Source organism: Dermochelys coriacea, chromosome 23, assembly GCF_009764565.3.
Source record: "Dermochelys coriacea isolate rDerCor1 chromosome 23, rDerCor1.pri.v4, whole genome shotgun sequence".
Classification (NCBI taxonomy): Eukaryota; Metazoa; Chordata; order Testudines; family Dermochelyidae; genus Dermochelys; species Dermochelys coriacea.
In genome coordinates, this window is record NC_050090.1 from 4,794,843 (window position 1) to 4,809,243 (window position 14,401).

General features: G+C 57.3%; 1 protein-coding gene across 1 annotated transcript; it reads left to right on the top strand.

Annotated features, from left to right (window-relative positions):
* Positions 1-1,192: 1,192 nt before the first annotated feature.
* On the top strand, positions 1,193-8,323 carry LOC119847400 (probable G-protein coupled receptor 132). Its single transcript, XM_038382184.2, is given in 4 exon segments — positions 1,193-1,433; positions 6,470-6,876; positions 6,878-7,337; positions 7,339-8,323. Coding segments are annotated over 4 exon segments (1,443 nt in total). The 5' UTR covers positions 1,193-1,232; the 3' UTR covers positions 7,714-8,323.
* The last annotated feature ends 6,078 nt before the right edge of the window (positions 8,324-14,401 follow it).

Consider the following 14,401-nt stretch of genomic DNA (forward strand, 5'->3'; position numbering starts at 1 on the left):
CACTGTCTATCCACTCACCATCCATCTACCTACCAGCCACTGTCTATCCATCCACCTACCACCTACTGTCCATCAACCCACCATCCATTCACCTACCACCCACTGTCCATCCACCTACCACCCTGTCCATCCACTGTCCATCCCCCACCATCCATTCACCTACCACCCCGTCCATCCACCCACCAACTATCCATCCACCGACCACCCACTGTCCAGCTATCCACCATCCATCCACCTACCAGCCACTGTCCATCCACCTACCACCCCGTCCATCCACCCACCATCCACTAAAAGAAAAGGAGTACCCGTGGCACCTTAGAGACTAACACATTTATTAGAGCATAAGCTTTCGTGAGCTACAGCTCACTTCAATGCATCTGATGAAGTGAGCTGTAGCTCACGAAAGCTTATGCTCTAATAAATGTGTTAGTCTCTAAGGTGCCACGGGTACTCCTTTTCTTTTTGCGAATACAGACTAACACGGCTGCTACTCTGAAACCCACCATCCACCCAACATCTTTCCACCCACCCATGTATCTCCCCATTGATGGATCCAGCCAGCCATCTACCCCCTGCCACTCATTCAGCCGTGCCCCTATCCATTTAGCCACCACCACCTATCCGTCCATCCTGCAACTAGGACACCATTTCGCCGCACTGTGACAGGGCCCTCATTTACACCCAGAAGAGAAGGTGAAATGGCCATATCACCCATGGGTGCGTGGCATTAGGCGACTGTGTGCAGCAGCCGTGCGGTGGTCGTGCATGGTGTTGAGTGCCTGTGCACAATGGCCATGCACGGTGCGAGGTGGCTGTGTGTGGCATTGGGTGAGTGTGCACAGCGGCTGTGTGTGATGATAGGCGAGTACGAGCGGCAGTTATGTGTGTGTGTGTGTGCACTGCCCGTGCTGGCATGGTGTGGGAACGGGGACACTGAGCCGTTGGTGATTGCAGAGCCAGCCCCACATGCTGCTTCTGGGAACGTCAGCAATGTTTCCCTCTTGCCAAGAACAGGTGTTCTGGGCAGTGCTTGCCTGCTTGCCTGCCAGCCCTGATCGCCCCCTGTAGGGACCTCAGACCTCCGCCTGCCCTGGGGGCAGACCGTCCCAGGGCTGGGCCACCCCCCAGCCAGCCCTTGGAAACCCCCTTTCCGGTGTGTGTGAAATCCCGGACTGTGCTTCTTAGAAATTGCTAGTGCAGGGGTTGGGGCGGGAAAGGGTGCTGGCTGGCGAATGGCAGCGTGGCGGGCAGAGCTGCCAGCCATTCATATGCCAGCTGAGATAGCGGGGGCGGCAGGCGTGGGGGAAGCCTTTGAGGATGCAAAGGAGCCAAGATCTGAGGATGCATCTGTGCCCCTGAGCTGCGCCGGTGCCAGCATCCCCCCAGGCTGGGGGCTTCCATTCAGCTCTGCAGAGACCCTCACTGGCGGCTTGGTATGTTGCTGTCCCCCACTTCCCCCTGCTCTAGAGATCAGTCCCTGGGGAGGGGAAGAGAAAGGCTGGGGCAGGCGGCTGTACAGGACCCCCCCCCGCCCCAAACCGTGCATGCTGCCTAAGGGACAGGGGTCTGGGTGGGGCAGACATGGGGGACTGCCTGGTGGAGCAGGGGAGGGAGTGGGGGGGGTGGTGAACAGTGAACCCCACCCTGCCAAATGCCCCCTCCCCCAGGGTCCCACAAGTAAATAAACTGCAGGGGGTGCAAATTGGGGAAGGGGGGGGTCTGAGTGGGAGGAGAGGGTACATGTGTTATACCGGGGGTGGGGGGTGGGAGGGTAAATAGAGGCAGGGGTAGGGGTTGCTACATTCACCCCACAGCTGTCTTGGGGCCACAGAGATAGTTCCCCATCTACCACGGACATAGGGGGCAGAGGCTGGGCTGAGCCAGCTGTTTGCCCCCCAATTTCTCCCAGAGCCGGCATCAAGCCCACCCCACCCTTCTCCCAGGGCCCTGCCAATGTGCAGGGCCCAGGGTTCCATCCCCAGCCCCTTTCCACACACCAACATGCCCTGCACACGCACAACGCTCACAGCACATGCGCCACCCACAGTACACAGGCTCCCTCCCCCACATCACTGTTACACGCTATCCCCTGTGACAGACACACCACGTTTCCCATCCAGTCCCCGTGCAGCTCCAACACCCACAGCCACGCAACCCTGCCACACGCACAGGAGAGGCTGCTCAGCCAGAGATCCCCAACCACTGGACAAGGGTAGGTTGGTACTATTGTCCCCTGTGCTACGGATGGGGAAACTGAGGCACAGAGCAGGGAAGTGACTTGGCTAAGGGCAGCGGCAAAGCCAGGAATAGAACCCAGGCAGTCTGCCTCATAAGCCCCCCCCCACCCACGGCAAATATTTTCCCTTCCCAGGAACAGAACCCAGCTCCCACCACCACCCCCGCTCTGACCTCTAGACTCTAATACTCTCCAGGAGCTGAGGCTAGAACCCAGGAGTCCTGGCTCCCAGGCCAGTGCATTGTCTACTGGACCAGCCTGCTTCACAAAGATACCCCCCCGGTCCCCATAAAACCTGCCAGCTGTATGTGCCATCCTGGCCCCCCATTGGGGACAGTGCCCCCTAGTGTGCGCAGCGCACCCCAGAGGCCGCCAGCCACAGTTCTGCTCCCGCTGTAGGAGATCCCCCACTCGCTGTGCTGCAGGACGGGGCTCCCTCCCCCACAGCCGCACGGACGGCTGCCACGTGCGCCATTCACCGCGTGGCGCACGTGTTCCGTGCTCGGGCAGCCCAGGCAGGAAGCCGGGCCCCAGGGAAGTGTCATGGGCTGGGAAAGGAAATGGTCGCACCGCAGCGCGTCTCGGCCGCCCTTAAAGAGCCAGGGCCTGCATGCTGGAAGCCGGGTGTGCGGGGTGGGGGTGAGGTTGCTCAGTGGCCCGTTGGCGACATGCACGGGCATGCTGAAGTGGGAGGCCTTGGGAACACCAGAGGCACGTGGGCTGTTGAGGTCCTGGGCCAGGCTTTGTTGTGTTCAGTGTCGGCCGATGGGTTCGTCCCACGACAGCCAATGGGTGAAACCCTGAGAGAGCTTTTAAAAAAAAGGTAGTTACGTATTTGTATCACAGTAGCACCTACAAGCTCCAGTCATGGCCCAGGCCCCCATGGCACTAGGAGCTGTACATTTGTATTGCTATTAGGTATATTACAGTAGTGCTTAGAAGCCCGGGTCATCCACTAGCCCCCCCCACCCCATGGCACTAGGTGCTGTACATTTGTATTGCTCTTAGGTGTATTACCGTAGCACCCAGGGGCTGCAGTCATGGTCCAGGCCCCCTTGGTGCTAGGAGCTGTACATTCGTATTGCTATTCAGTGCATTACAGTAGCGCTTAGAAGCCCTGGTCATGCGCTAGGCCCCCCCCATGTCACTAGATGCTGTAATTTGTATTGCTCTTAAGTGTATTACAGTTGCGTCCAGGGGCTGCAGTGTGCCAGGCGCTGTACAAGCAGAGAACAATGACCTTGTGTTTTCTCACCTGTCTGCTTGTTGGTTCCCCCCACCATGTGTGAGAATGACTGTGAGGCCGGCTCCCTCAAATGAATCGCAAAGAACGCGGAGTCAGTGCATGTACGTGTGCATCCCACATATGTCCTGCCAGGAGTGGTAGATACGTTAGAGGGTAGGGATAGGATACAGAGGGACCGAGACAAATTAGAGGATTGGGCTGAAATAAATCTGATGAGGTTCAACAAGGACAAGTGCAGAGTCCTGCACTTAGGACGGAAGAATCCCATGCACCGCTACAGACTAGGGAGCAAATGGCTAGGCAGCAGTTCTGCAGAAAAGGACCAAGGGCAGAGGTGGGCAAACTACGGCCCGCAGGACCCTCCTGCCCGGCTCCTGAGCTCCTGCACCACTGGCACAATGCTCTGGGTGGCTGGGCAGGGCAGTTGCAGAGCCGCGGCCTGACCCGGTGCTCTGGGTGGCGCAGATGTAGCGCCGCCAGCCATTGGTGTGCCAGGCAGCGCGGTAAGGGGGCGGGAGGGTTGGATAGAGGGCAGGAGAGTTCGGGAGTGTGGTCAGGGGTGTGGATAGGGCTCAGGGTGGTCAGAGGTCAGGGAACAGGGGGGTTGGATGGGGCAGGGGTTCCGGGGGGGCAGTCAGGAATGAGACGGGGGTTGGATGGGATGGCAGGGGGCAATCAGGGGTGGGGGACTGGGGGACAGGGAGCAGGGGGTGGGGGATAGGGTAGGAGTCCCAGGGGACAGGGAACAGGGGGGTTGGATGGGGCAGAAGTCCCGGAGGAGCCGTCAGGGGGCAAGAAGCGGGGGGATTGGATAGGAGGGGCCAGGCCACGCCTGACTGTTTGGGAGACGCAGCCTCCCCTAATAGGCCCTCCATAGGCAAAAAGTTTGCCCACCCCTGACCTAGGGGTTACAGTGGACAAGAAGCTGGATATGAGTCACCAGTGTGCCCTTGTTGCCAAGAAGGCCAATGGCATTTTGGGATGTATAAGTAGGGGCATTGCCAGCAGATCGAGGGACGTGATCGTTCCCCTCTATTCAACATTGGTGAGGCCTCATCTGGAGTACTGTGTCCGGTTTTTGGGCCTCACACTACAAGAAGGATGTGGAAAAATTGGAAAACGTCCAGCGGAGGGCAACAAAATGATTAGGGGGCTGGAGCACATGACTTCTGAGGAGAGGCTGAGGGAACTTGGATTATTTAGTCTGCAGAAGAGAAGAATGAGGGGGATTTGATAGCTGCTTTCAATCTGAAAGGGGGTTCCAAAGAGGATGGATCTAGACTGTTCTCAGTGGTGGCAGATGACAGAATGAGGAATAATGGTCTCAAGTTGCAGTGGGGAAGGTCTAGGTTGGATATTAGGAAACACTATTTCACTAGGAGGGTGGTGAAGCACTGGAATGGGTTACTAGGGAGGTGGTGGAATCTCCTTCCTTAGAGGTTTTTAAGGTCAGGCTTGACAAAGCCCTGGCTGGGATGATTTAGTTGGGGTTGGTCCTGCTTTGAGCAGGGGGTTGGACTAGATACCTCCTGAGGTCGCTTCCGACCCTGATATTCTATGATTCTATGAACGTGAACTCAGTGCACACGCATGTGCACATATGCGCACACGCCACCTCTGGCAGGAGCTTGCGCTACACCACAATGGAGACCAAAGTTCACAGATCGGGAGCACACAGCCCCTCTCCAAATCCAGCAATGCCCACCAATTAATGCTCTGCCTCCCAGCCCCACATGTGCTCCGTGCCCCCCAACCCTGACATGGCTGCTGGTCCTCGGCCCCATATCGGCTTATTCCCCAGCCCAGCGATTAGCTGAGCGCTTTCCCAGCCTCATGTCGCTTCTGTACCTGCCTGCCCCACATCAGTTAATTTTCTGTTCCCAACCCTTACTTCTGCCCCGCCCACCTCGATTCTTCCTCCCAGCCCCACATCTGCCTCGTCCCCCAGACCCATGTCAATTCTTCCCCCAACCCACATCTGCCCCTTGCCCCCCAGACCCATGTACATTCTGCCCCCCAGCCCCACTTCTGCCCCTTGCCCCCCAGACCCACCTCAATTCTGCCCCCTAGCCCCACATCTGCCCCTTGCCCCCCAGACCCATCTCAATTCTGCCCCCTAGCCCCACATCTGCCCCTTGCCCCCCAGACCCATGTCAATTCTGCCCCTCCACTCCCACATCTGTACCCAGCCGCACCTCTGCTCCTTTTACAACTGTGGACGCTCTTCCCCGCCCTGGGCCTGCGGGAAAGGGCAGCTCCAGCAGGGCCACCTGCAGACATGGCAGGGGAAGGGGGGAGCGGAGCCACCCACAGACTCCTCTCCTCCCTCCCTTCCCCCCAAAATCCTGTAGGCTATGTGGGGGGGGAAGGGGAGGAGCCTCTGCTGGCCTTCTGCAACTCTGATTGGCTGCTCTCCCCCCAAGGAGGTGAAGCAAGTGGGAAAGGACAGCCAGTCAGCGTGTGTGTGTGCGCTGCCCCCTCCTGGCAGGGACAAGCACTGCTCTGTGTGTGTGTGTGTGTGTGTGTGTGTGTGTGAGAGAGAGAGAGTGCTGCCCCCTGCTGGCGGGAATGAGCCCTGCTCTGAGTGTGTGTGTGTGTGTGTGCACTGCCCCCTGCTGGCAGGGACGAGCCCTGCTCTGTGTGTGTGTGTGTGTGTGTGTGTGTGTGTGTGTGCACGTGTGCTGCCCTCTGCTGGTGGGGACAAGCCCTGCTCTGTGCGTGTGTGTGCATGTGTGTCCCCTGCTGGCCGGGATGAGCCCTGTTCTCTGTGTGTGTGTATGTGTGCGTGTGCGTGCACTGCCCCCTGCTGGTGGGGACAAGCCCTGCTCCGTGCGTGCGTGCGTGCGTGCGTGTGTGTGTGTGTGTCCCCTGCTGGCGGGGACGAGCCCTGCCCCGTGTGTAGGGGGCGCGTGTGCTCTGAAGACACCGTTGATTCAGGGGGTTGGGGAAGTTCCTCACTGCTACTAAGCCCCGCTCTCTCTTTGCAGCGCCCCTGCAGCACCATGCTGAATGCCAGCGCCCCCTGCCCGTCCAACGCCTCGCGCTGCGGGGTGGATTTCCAGGCTGGCCAGGAGCTGGTGGTCTCTCTCTACGGTGCCGTCTTCTTGCTGGGCCTGGCCACCAACGCGCTGACCCTGTGGCCCATTGTGCAGCAGGTGCGGATGGGCAATGTGCTGGCCGTCTACCTGCTGGGCCTGGCCGCCTCCGACGTGCTCTACCTGCTCACCCTGCCGCTGTGGATGCTCTACGTGTGGCGCGGGCACCGGTGGACCCTGAGCAGCCTGGCCTGCCACGCCGCCGGCTTCGTCTTCTACTCCAACATGTACGTCAGCGTTCTGCTCCTCTGCCTCATCTCCCTGGAGCGCTACCTGGCCGTGGCGCACCCGCTCCGCTCCCGGGCTGCGGAGCCGCTGCTCGGCCGCCGTCGCCAGCGCCGTGGTGGCCCTGCTGGTTTTCACCTTCCACGTGGGCGTCGCCCTGCGCTCCCCGGAGCCGGCCAATGCCTCCTGCTACGACAGCTACCCGCTGCAGCGCGGCGTGGCCAGGTTCAACTACTTCCGGGTGGCCGGCGGCTTCGCGCTGCCCTTGCTGGTCCTGGGGGTCTCCTACCTCAAGATCTTCCAGGGGGTGCGGGCCAGCAGCACCCTGCTGAGGTGGCAGAAGGCCAAGGTGAAGCGTCTCTCGATGGGCATCATCGCCATCTTCCTGCTCTGCTTCGCCCCCTACCACCTGCTGCTGCTGGTGCGGACGGTGGCCTCCGCGGTGCTAGATGGCTGCTCCCTCTGCTCCTTCGAGCAGCGGCTCCACCTGCCCTTCTCCCTGGCCCTGGCCCTGTCCAGCCTCAACAGCGCCCTGAGACCCCAGTTCCTTCACGGCCCTGTTGACGACAGCACTCAAGGGTGACCTACGGAAGTGGTTCGGGAGCTGCGTGGCGCTAGTGCCCCACATATCCGGGGGCACAATCACCTCGTTCGGGCCTTGTGAACCAGGGCTGGCATGGACACAGACTGAGGGAAACTGGAATCGAAGATGCCTGATGGCAACCAGAAGAGTGAGCTACGTGCTTAGGAACATCGCCTCACCCATGGGAGAAAGCCTGAAGCACCATGCCCGATGGCACCAAGAGACGCAGCTGGATCCATGGGTGGATGCCAAGACTGGAGGGGTGCGGTCGGGGGCCCAGCAGTGGCTAAGGGGGTGGATTAGGTGGTTTGCCAATGAGGCTGCATAGATGGGGGCATTGTGGGAAGGAGACAGCCCTGCCTGGGAGCTTGCGCTTTGCGGCCGAGCGGTGGCTCTGTCGCTGGGATCCCAGGCACTGCGTGGGGTTTGTGGGGAGCGAAGAACTGAGAACTCTGCAGAGAACGGGGTACGGAACAGGAGGTGCTCCAAAGAGGGCGAAGGATTATTTAGTGGGAGCAACGAGGGGCAATAAAGACAGGGCGGAAACAGGAGGATATGATTCCCTAACAGTGAGGCTGGGGTATCCTTTCTGCCGGGGATGGAGCCCATCTCATCGGGGGCTTAAATAGAGGGGTCCATGGTGTTGAGAAGAGGGGCATCTTCCCCAGCAAGTGATAAACGGTTAACAATCCGTCGTTCACCGTTCCCAACACTAAAGTGTGGTCTGGGGCTGGACATCAAGTTTTGTAGGTGACTTTCACTGCAACCACTGCTGAACATCTTTTCAACCTTTCTTACAAGGACGCTGAAAAAGACAGGAAAACATCCAAGTCCTAAAGGAGGCTTATCTTTTAACGAGGTGTCAGCGCCTTTAGCAATAGAAGGTTGTTATAGGTAATAGCCTCTGTTTGACAGTCTATTAAACAGCATGAAAAGTGGGATGAACTGTTCTTTTTTGGGGGGCAGGAAATACAAGGGATTTCTGATGGTCTGAAGCCACCGGTGAGTCCGATTCTGCCTCCTTTAAGACAAACACACATTAAAGGGGAGGGAAAAGAACAACCAAGATAGGAAACACAGAGTCTGTCACTGGTGCCATCTCTCTCCTGCAGCCTCATTGCTGGAGAAACACAAGCCCAACCCACGGGCTGATCAGCCGCTCCGAGACCTGGCAAATTTGTAGCAGCGTTGGGGCTGTTTAGGGCCCTGCTTTCAGCGGCCTCTTTGGTCGCAGGCTTGCAAAAGCTGGAGTTGCATTGGGTGGTGGAGCCGGATTACATAGCTGGCAAAAGGAGGGAAGAGGAAAGAGGGCAAGGAAACTGACACATGGGTGGTGGTGGTGGTGGGGGGCAGCAGGGAGCAATCTCCTGCCTCTGGTGTGCCAGGTTTGGCCAAAGCAGCTGGAGAATGATGAATTCACACTGGAGCAGGTGCAGAGAAAGGCTGCTAGGCTGATCATCATGGCTCAAAGTGCTGATCTCATCAGAGGAGTCTGACAGAGCGGGGCTTGTTTCGTCTAAACCCCAGGCTGCGGGGGGATCCGATTGCCAGGGCGGGGTGTCCCTGGGGAGGGAGAAGAGCTAGCGAAGCTAAGGAGAATGTTGGCACCAAATGGGGAGAAACTGATCAGCTCGGGCTGGTTTTTCTCAGGAGAGGAGGGAGGGTCTGCCTTAGTCTCCCAACTGGAGCTGCGGCAGGGCAGACAACCATCATCCGCAAAATGGCAAAATCATCCGGGGCCCTCTCTCTGGCCAGGTCTGTTCAGGAGGCCTGCCAGGACCAAGGTGAGAAAGGCCCAGTAGTGCCCAGGACATGGTGGAGGTGGCAGCTGTGATATAAACACACTCTACGCCAGGCTGGCAAATCTCTCTGGCCAACTGACACGCATCCTGGTGACTTCAGACATTTCCTCCCATTTCTAGACTCTTTCAGCCCGTTGCCATGCCGACCCCTGACATTCCCAGGGGCCCCGCAGCCCCCTTAGCCACACATCTTTTAACTTCAACGATCCACCCCGGATCTGCCCATTTGTCGCCAGGTTTTCGGACTCGGTTCCCAGATCAGGCTGACGACTTCTGTCCCCTTGGACAACTGAAAATCCAGGCGTCTTTACAGCGGGCCCTGGAAAGCTGGTCGATGGGACTGCCTTAGCTGTGTATGCCGGCACTGAGATGGTGTCGTGGCACTCTGGGTAGTACAGACTTCGGAGTGAGTGTCCAGCTGATGAATAAAGACCAGGATCCTGAGCCTTGTCCTTTCTACTCACCCATGGGACCCACTAGCAGATTTCCCCTCACCACACACATGTCAGATCCATGAGTAAACTCTGTCAGGTCCAAGACACAGTAAAGATTTGGATCCAGCAGGATGCGAGGGGATGGAAGTGTGGGGAGCCGCAGGGTTTGCCTGGCTATGAAATCGGTTTCAGGTGGTGTCGGTGCCCCCCGGGTTGTTATTGACGTGAGCTAGGGGCGATCAATGGGCCCCAGACCGGGGTTGCATCGGGCCCTGTCGCGCTGGGCGCTGCATATGCCCAGAATGAAAACACGGTTCCATGCCCTGAAAGGTTCACAGGGTGTGTCTGTGAGTCACAGGTGTAATTTCTGGCTGGAGGAGGCATACTGAGCAAGCTGGCCTGCTAAAAAACCCCATGGTGTTGTTGTGGCTTCCCGGGCGATGGGATAGGCAAGTACAATCCTGGCCGAGATGCTAGCTATGTACTCCGGCAGCTCCCACTCCCGCCACAGTGGCCAAGCTGCTATTTTTAGCGACCTAACTCAAGTAGAGCTTGCGTATGTGTGCTCCTCCCAGCTCCAGTGTGAATGTACACCCCCTCCTGTGATGGACTAGGGACCGGTGACATGGTTTTCCCGTCCCAGGAAAATAGTCAAGGTTCTGGGAAATTTCCCCTTCTTGAACGGAGATGGAAAGTCCAAATCTTGAAAACGTTTGTGACGTGAACAGCCAACGTTGGTTTGGGTTCAGGTCGCTGGAAACGTTTCGTTTTTTAGCTTTCTTCATTTCGCTTGAAACGACAATTAGCCTCAATTGTTGCTGGAAAAGGCCTTTCAAGCCAGGAAACTGCAATGTGCCGCTCAGACGACAGCAAGATGGGACATTTTGACAATTTATAAACTTTTTTTCACCTTTTTTTTCAAGTCAAGAAATTTCCCAGAATCGACCCGGCCCTGCAAACAGTTCTGGTATTCGATTAATCGAATTTTTTGGATGGGAAAAGTCTCATTGAAAATTCCCTGACTTACCAACAGGTCTGGGACATGCCTACACCGTACTAACATATCACACGCACTGACTCTAACGGAGTGGCAAGGCGCCTGCTAGCGGTTTGTGACTTGGGTACAGGTTACGGAGCTAATACAGCAGCTTCTTTGGATCATGCTCTTCGAGCCAGGGATCTGTTCCTGGGGAGAGTCAGCACACACCACCACTTGTCTGTCTGCCTCCCCCTTGCTAGGCGTACAGTCTCCTTGGCTCATTCAGCCCTCGGGGGCCTGCTGTGGCTGGTCGTTTTGAATCTGGACATGGCTGTCTTACTAGAAACTGCTCAAGGCTTTGTTTAAGTCAGGCTGCTAGCCCCGGGTCTAGCTGTACTTGTGCAAACCCCTCATGCAAATGGGCTGCGATAGTGTAAGCCGTGACTCGCACCAGCATGGACAAGTCTGATTCTGCTGTTCTTGGTCTGGAAAGTTTCTGGGAGGGGAGTGGGTTCTAGTGGATGGAGGGCGGGCTGGGAGCCAGGACTCCTTGCTTCTATCCCCAGCTCTGGGAAGGGAGTGGGGTCTAGTGGCTAGAGTGGGGAGACTGGGAATCAGGACTCCTGGGTTCTGTTTCCCCCCTCCCAGCTTCGGGAGGGGAGTGGGGTCTAGTGAATAGAGCAGCAGGGGGTAAGGAGGGTCTGGGAGTCAGGACTCCTGGGTTCCATTTCCAGCCCTGCCTCTTTATTAAAAGTGCCAGATCAATGAGGCCTTTTCCCCATGTGTCTGTGCTGTCATGACGCATTCTGGCCCCCAGAGGGGGGTATCGGCTTCTTCTACAGATGCAAAAAAGAAAAGAAAAGGAGTACTTGTGGCACCTTAGAGACTAACAAATTTATTAGAGCATAAGCTTTCGTGAGCTACAGCTCACTTCATCGGATGCTTTCGTGAGCTACATTGGATCCGATGAAGTGAGCTGTAGCTCACGAAAGCTTATGCTCTAATAAATTTGTTAGTCTCTAAGGTGCCACAAGTACTTCTTTTCTTTTTGCGGATACAGACTAACACGGCTGCTACTCTGAAACCTTCTAAAGATGCATGAACCCAAATCCTTTCTCCTTTGCTAGTGCTGTGGGGTGACTGGACTGGGGGAGCAGGCCAGGGTCACTGTTGGGGCAGGCCATGGTCTGGGGGCTTGGGGCTGTGATGCCGGCACCCTTCCCCAGCACTAAATCCCCCTTAGAAGTTAACTGGGGGGCAGGGCAGCGTTTTGACCTGCGGACACTGATCCTGTTAATCCCCCACCCCAGGCCCTAATCCTATTGGAGCTCATTAAATCTCCCTGGCCCCGTCCCGTCTGCACTGGCTCTGGCAGCTGCAGCCTGGGGAAGGGGCAGCCTTCCTGGCCCCACGCCCCCTGCCACTCTGCCCTCCCTGGAGCCAGGCTCCTTTTTCCCACCATTCCTGCTACCCATGGCCATTTTCACCGTCATTATCCTCCGCCAAGGAGAAGGTGACTTGATCCCAGTCTACCAGGGGACAAATATTTAATCCTGGGCTTTTCAGTCTAGCAGGGAAAGATCTAATGTGATCCAAGGGCTAGGAATTGAAGAGGGACAAATTCGGACTGGAAATAAAGGGGTAAATTTTCAACAGTGCAAGTAAATCACCTCTGGAGCAATTGCCCCAGGGTGGTGGTGGATTCTCCAGCCCTGGTCACTTTTAACTCAAGATGGGATGTTTTATTAAGATCTTGAATTCATTCAGGGCAGTTCTCTGGCCTGTGCTCTCCAGGGGGCTGGAGGAAATGATCTCTGCATCCATGGCTCTCTGGATGAAGCCGTGATTATGATCAGCGGGGGGTCTCTTCTGGCCTTAGCTCTACGCCGTGAATTGCTGTTCTTTCGATGGGCACTTACCACGTCCGCCATCCTCCCCAGCCCGGTTGCGTGGAGTCCAGTCTGGCTCGGCGGGCAAAGAAGACCCCTCCTCTGTACAGACACGTTTCACTCCATGACCAAAGCTGGTTGTGACCCATGTGCTGGATTTCACAGTTCGAAAGAGGAAGGTAGACGCTGTTCCAGGGTAAAGCGTGTGCCTCCACTGGGGCTCTGTGGGGGGGGGTGAGATGTGGGAGGGTGTGCTGCATAAGTGTGGGGGTGGGACGCTGGCATGTTGTGGGCTTGTTAGGGGTTCTTGTTGGCAGCAGCAGGAATAGTGGGCCCTGGGGGATTTGCAGGGATATGGGGAGACCTGGAGGGGCACTGCAGGTATTTGGGGGTATCAGGGATAGCAGGGGATAGGAAGTATTGAGAGGAGGGGTGAATGGTGGGGGGCTGCAATGGAAGCATGGCAGAGATTGGTAGGGGTGGGGGAGGAGGGCGAGCATTATGGAGCAGAGGGATTGAGGAGACTGCCTTGGGGGAGGAAGCCATAAATGGGGGGCAGCGTGCATTGGAGAGGGACTAAATGGGCAGGTGCACAGGATGCATTGGGGAGGGGTTGAATGGGGTGCATTGGGGAGGGGGTAGAGGAGTGTGCAGGGTGCATTGGGGCTGGATGAAGGACATGGCCAGGGGGCTGGAGGAGTGCAGCAGGGCAGGACATTGGGGGAGGTGCAAATGGGGGTGGGCAGTGAAGACTGGGAAGGGGATTAATAGGGGGTGTGTTGGTGGACGGGATGGGGGGGTTGCACAGAGTGCATGGGGAGGGGTGCATGGGAGTGGTCAGAGAGCACTTGGGCAGGGATTGATTAGCAGGGTGGAGGATGCATTGGGGGCGGGGCTGGGGTTTGCACAGGGTGCACTGGGGAGGGGTAAATGGTGGGGTAGGCAGAGAGCACTGGGGAGGAGGGGCATTGGGGGAGCAGGTTAGTGGGGGTGCATTGGGGAGGGGGAGTTGCACAGGGTGCTCATTGGCAGGAGTCGATGGGGTGCATTGAGGCAAGGGTGCATTGGGGGAGAGGGTTCATGGGGGAGCACTGGGTTCAGCTGTGAGGGGGGGTGTTGAATGACCATTTGGGGATGGGATGGCATTGCATTGAACAGGGTGCATTGGTGGGAGGCTCTTTGTGGGAGGGGATGGGGTTGCATTGGAGGTGAGGTTAGTGGGGGTGCACTGGGGAGTTTATTGGGGGAGAGGGTGAATTGGGGAAGGGGCTAGTGGGGTCAATTGGGTTCACATGAAGGAGTTGAAGGACCATTGGAGACTTTACCAGAACCAACAGCTCCCCTCTCCTGGGTCTATTTATAGTAGACAACCCAGGCGCTCAGCCAGGAGCCAGCCATCAGGGGCTTCAACCGTCCCCTGGCAGGCAGGATGAGTGAGAGCCACACCCCCCTTGGGGTGGGTGGAGCTGTCACTGCCCCGCCCATGGACGAAATGGATGAACCAATGGCTAGGTGCGGGAGGTGTGGTCATGCAGATTTACGGTAGCGTATGAGCAAATGGGCGTGACCGTGCAAATAAGCATGTGTAAATGAACCACTGGCTGGGAAGGGGAGGTGGCCATGCAATTAAAACAAGGTGGGTGGAGCCAAGGATTAAATTTAGGGGCGTGGCTATATAAATAAAACAGGGCAGGGGAGAAAGCAGGCGAGCCAATGGGTTGGCTGAGGGCGTGACTATGCAGATAAGACAGGACGAGCGACTCAATTGGCTACAATGAGGAGGGGGGCTATACAAATTTAGCAGGGTCGGACAACCAATGGGTGGATCTGAAGGCGTAGTTATGCAAATAAAACAGTGCGGGGGAACCAATCGATCGGGTCAAGGGCGCGGCTATGCAGAGGAGGCAGGGCG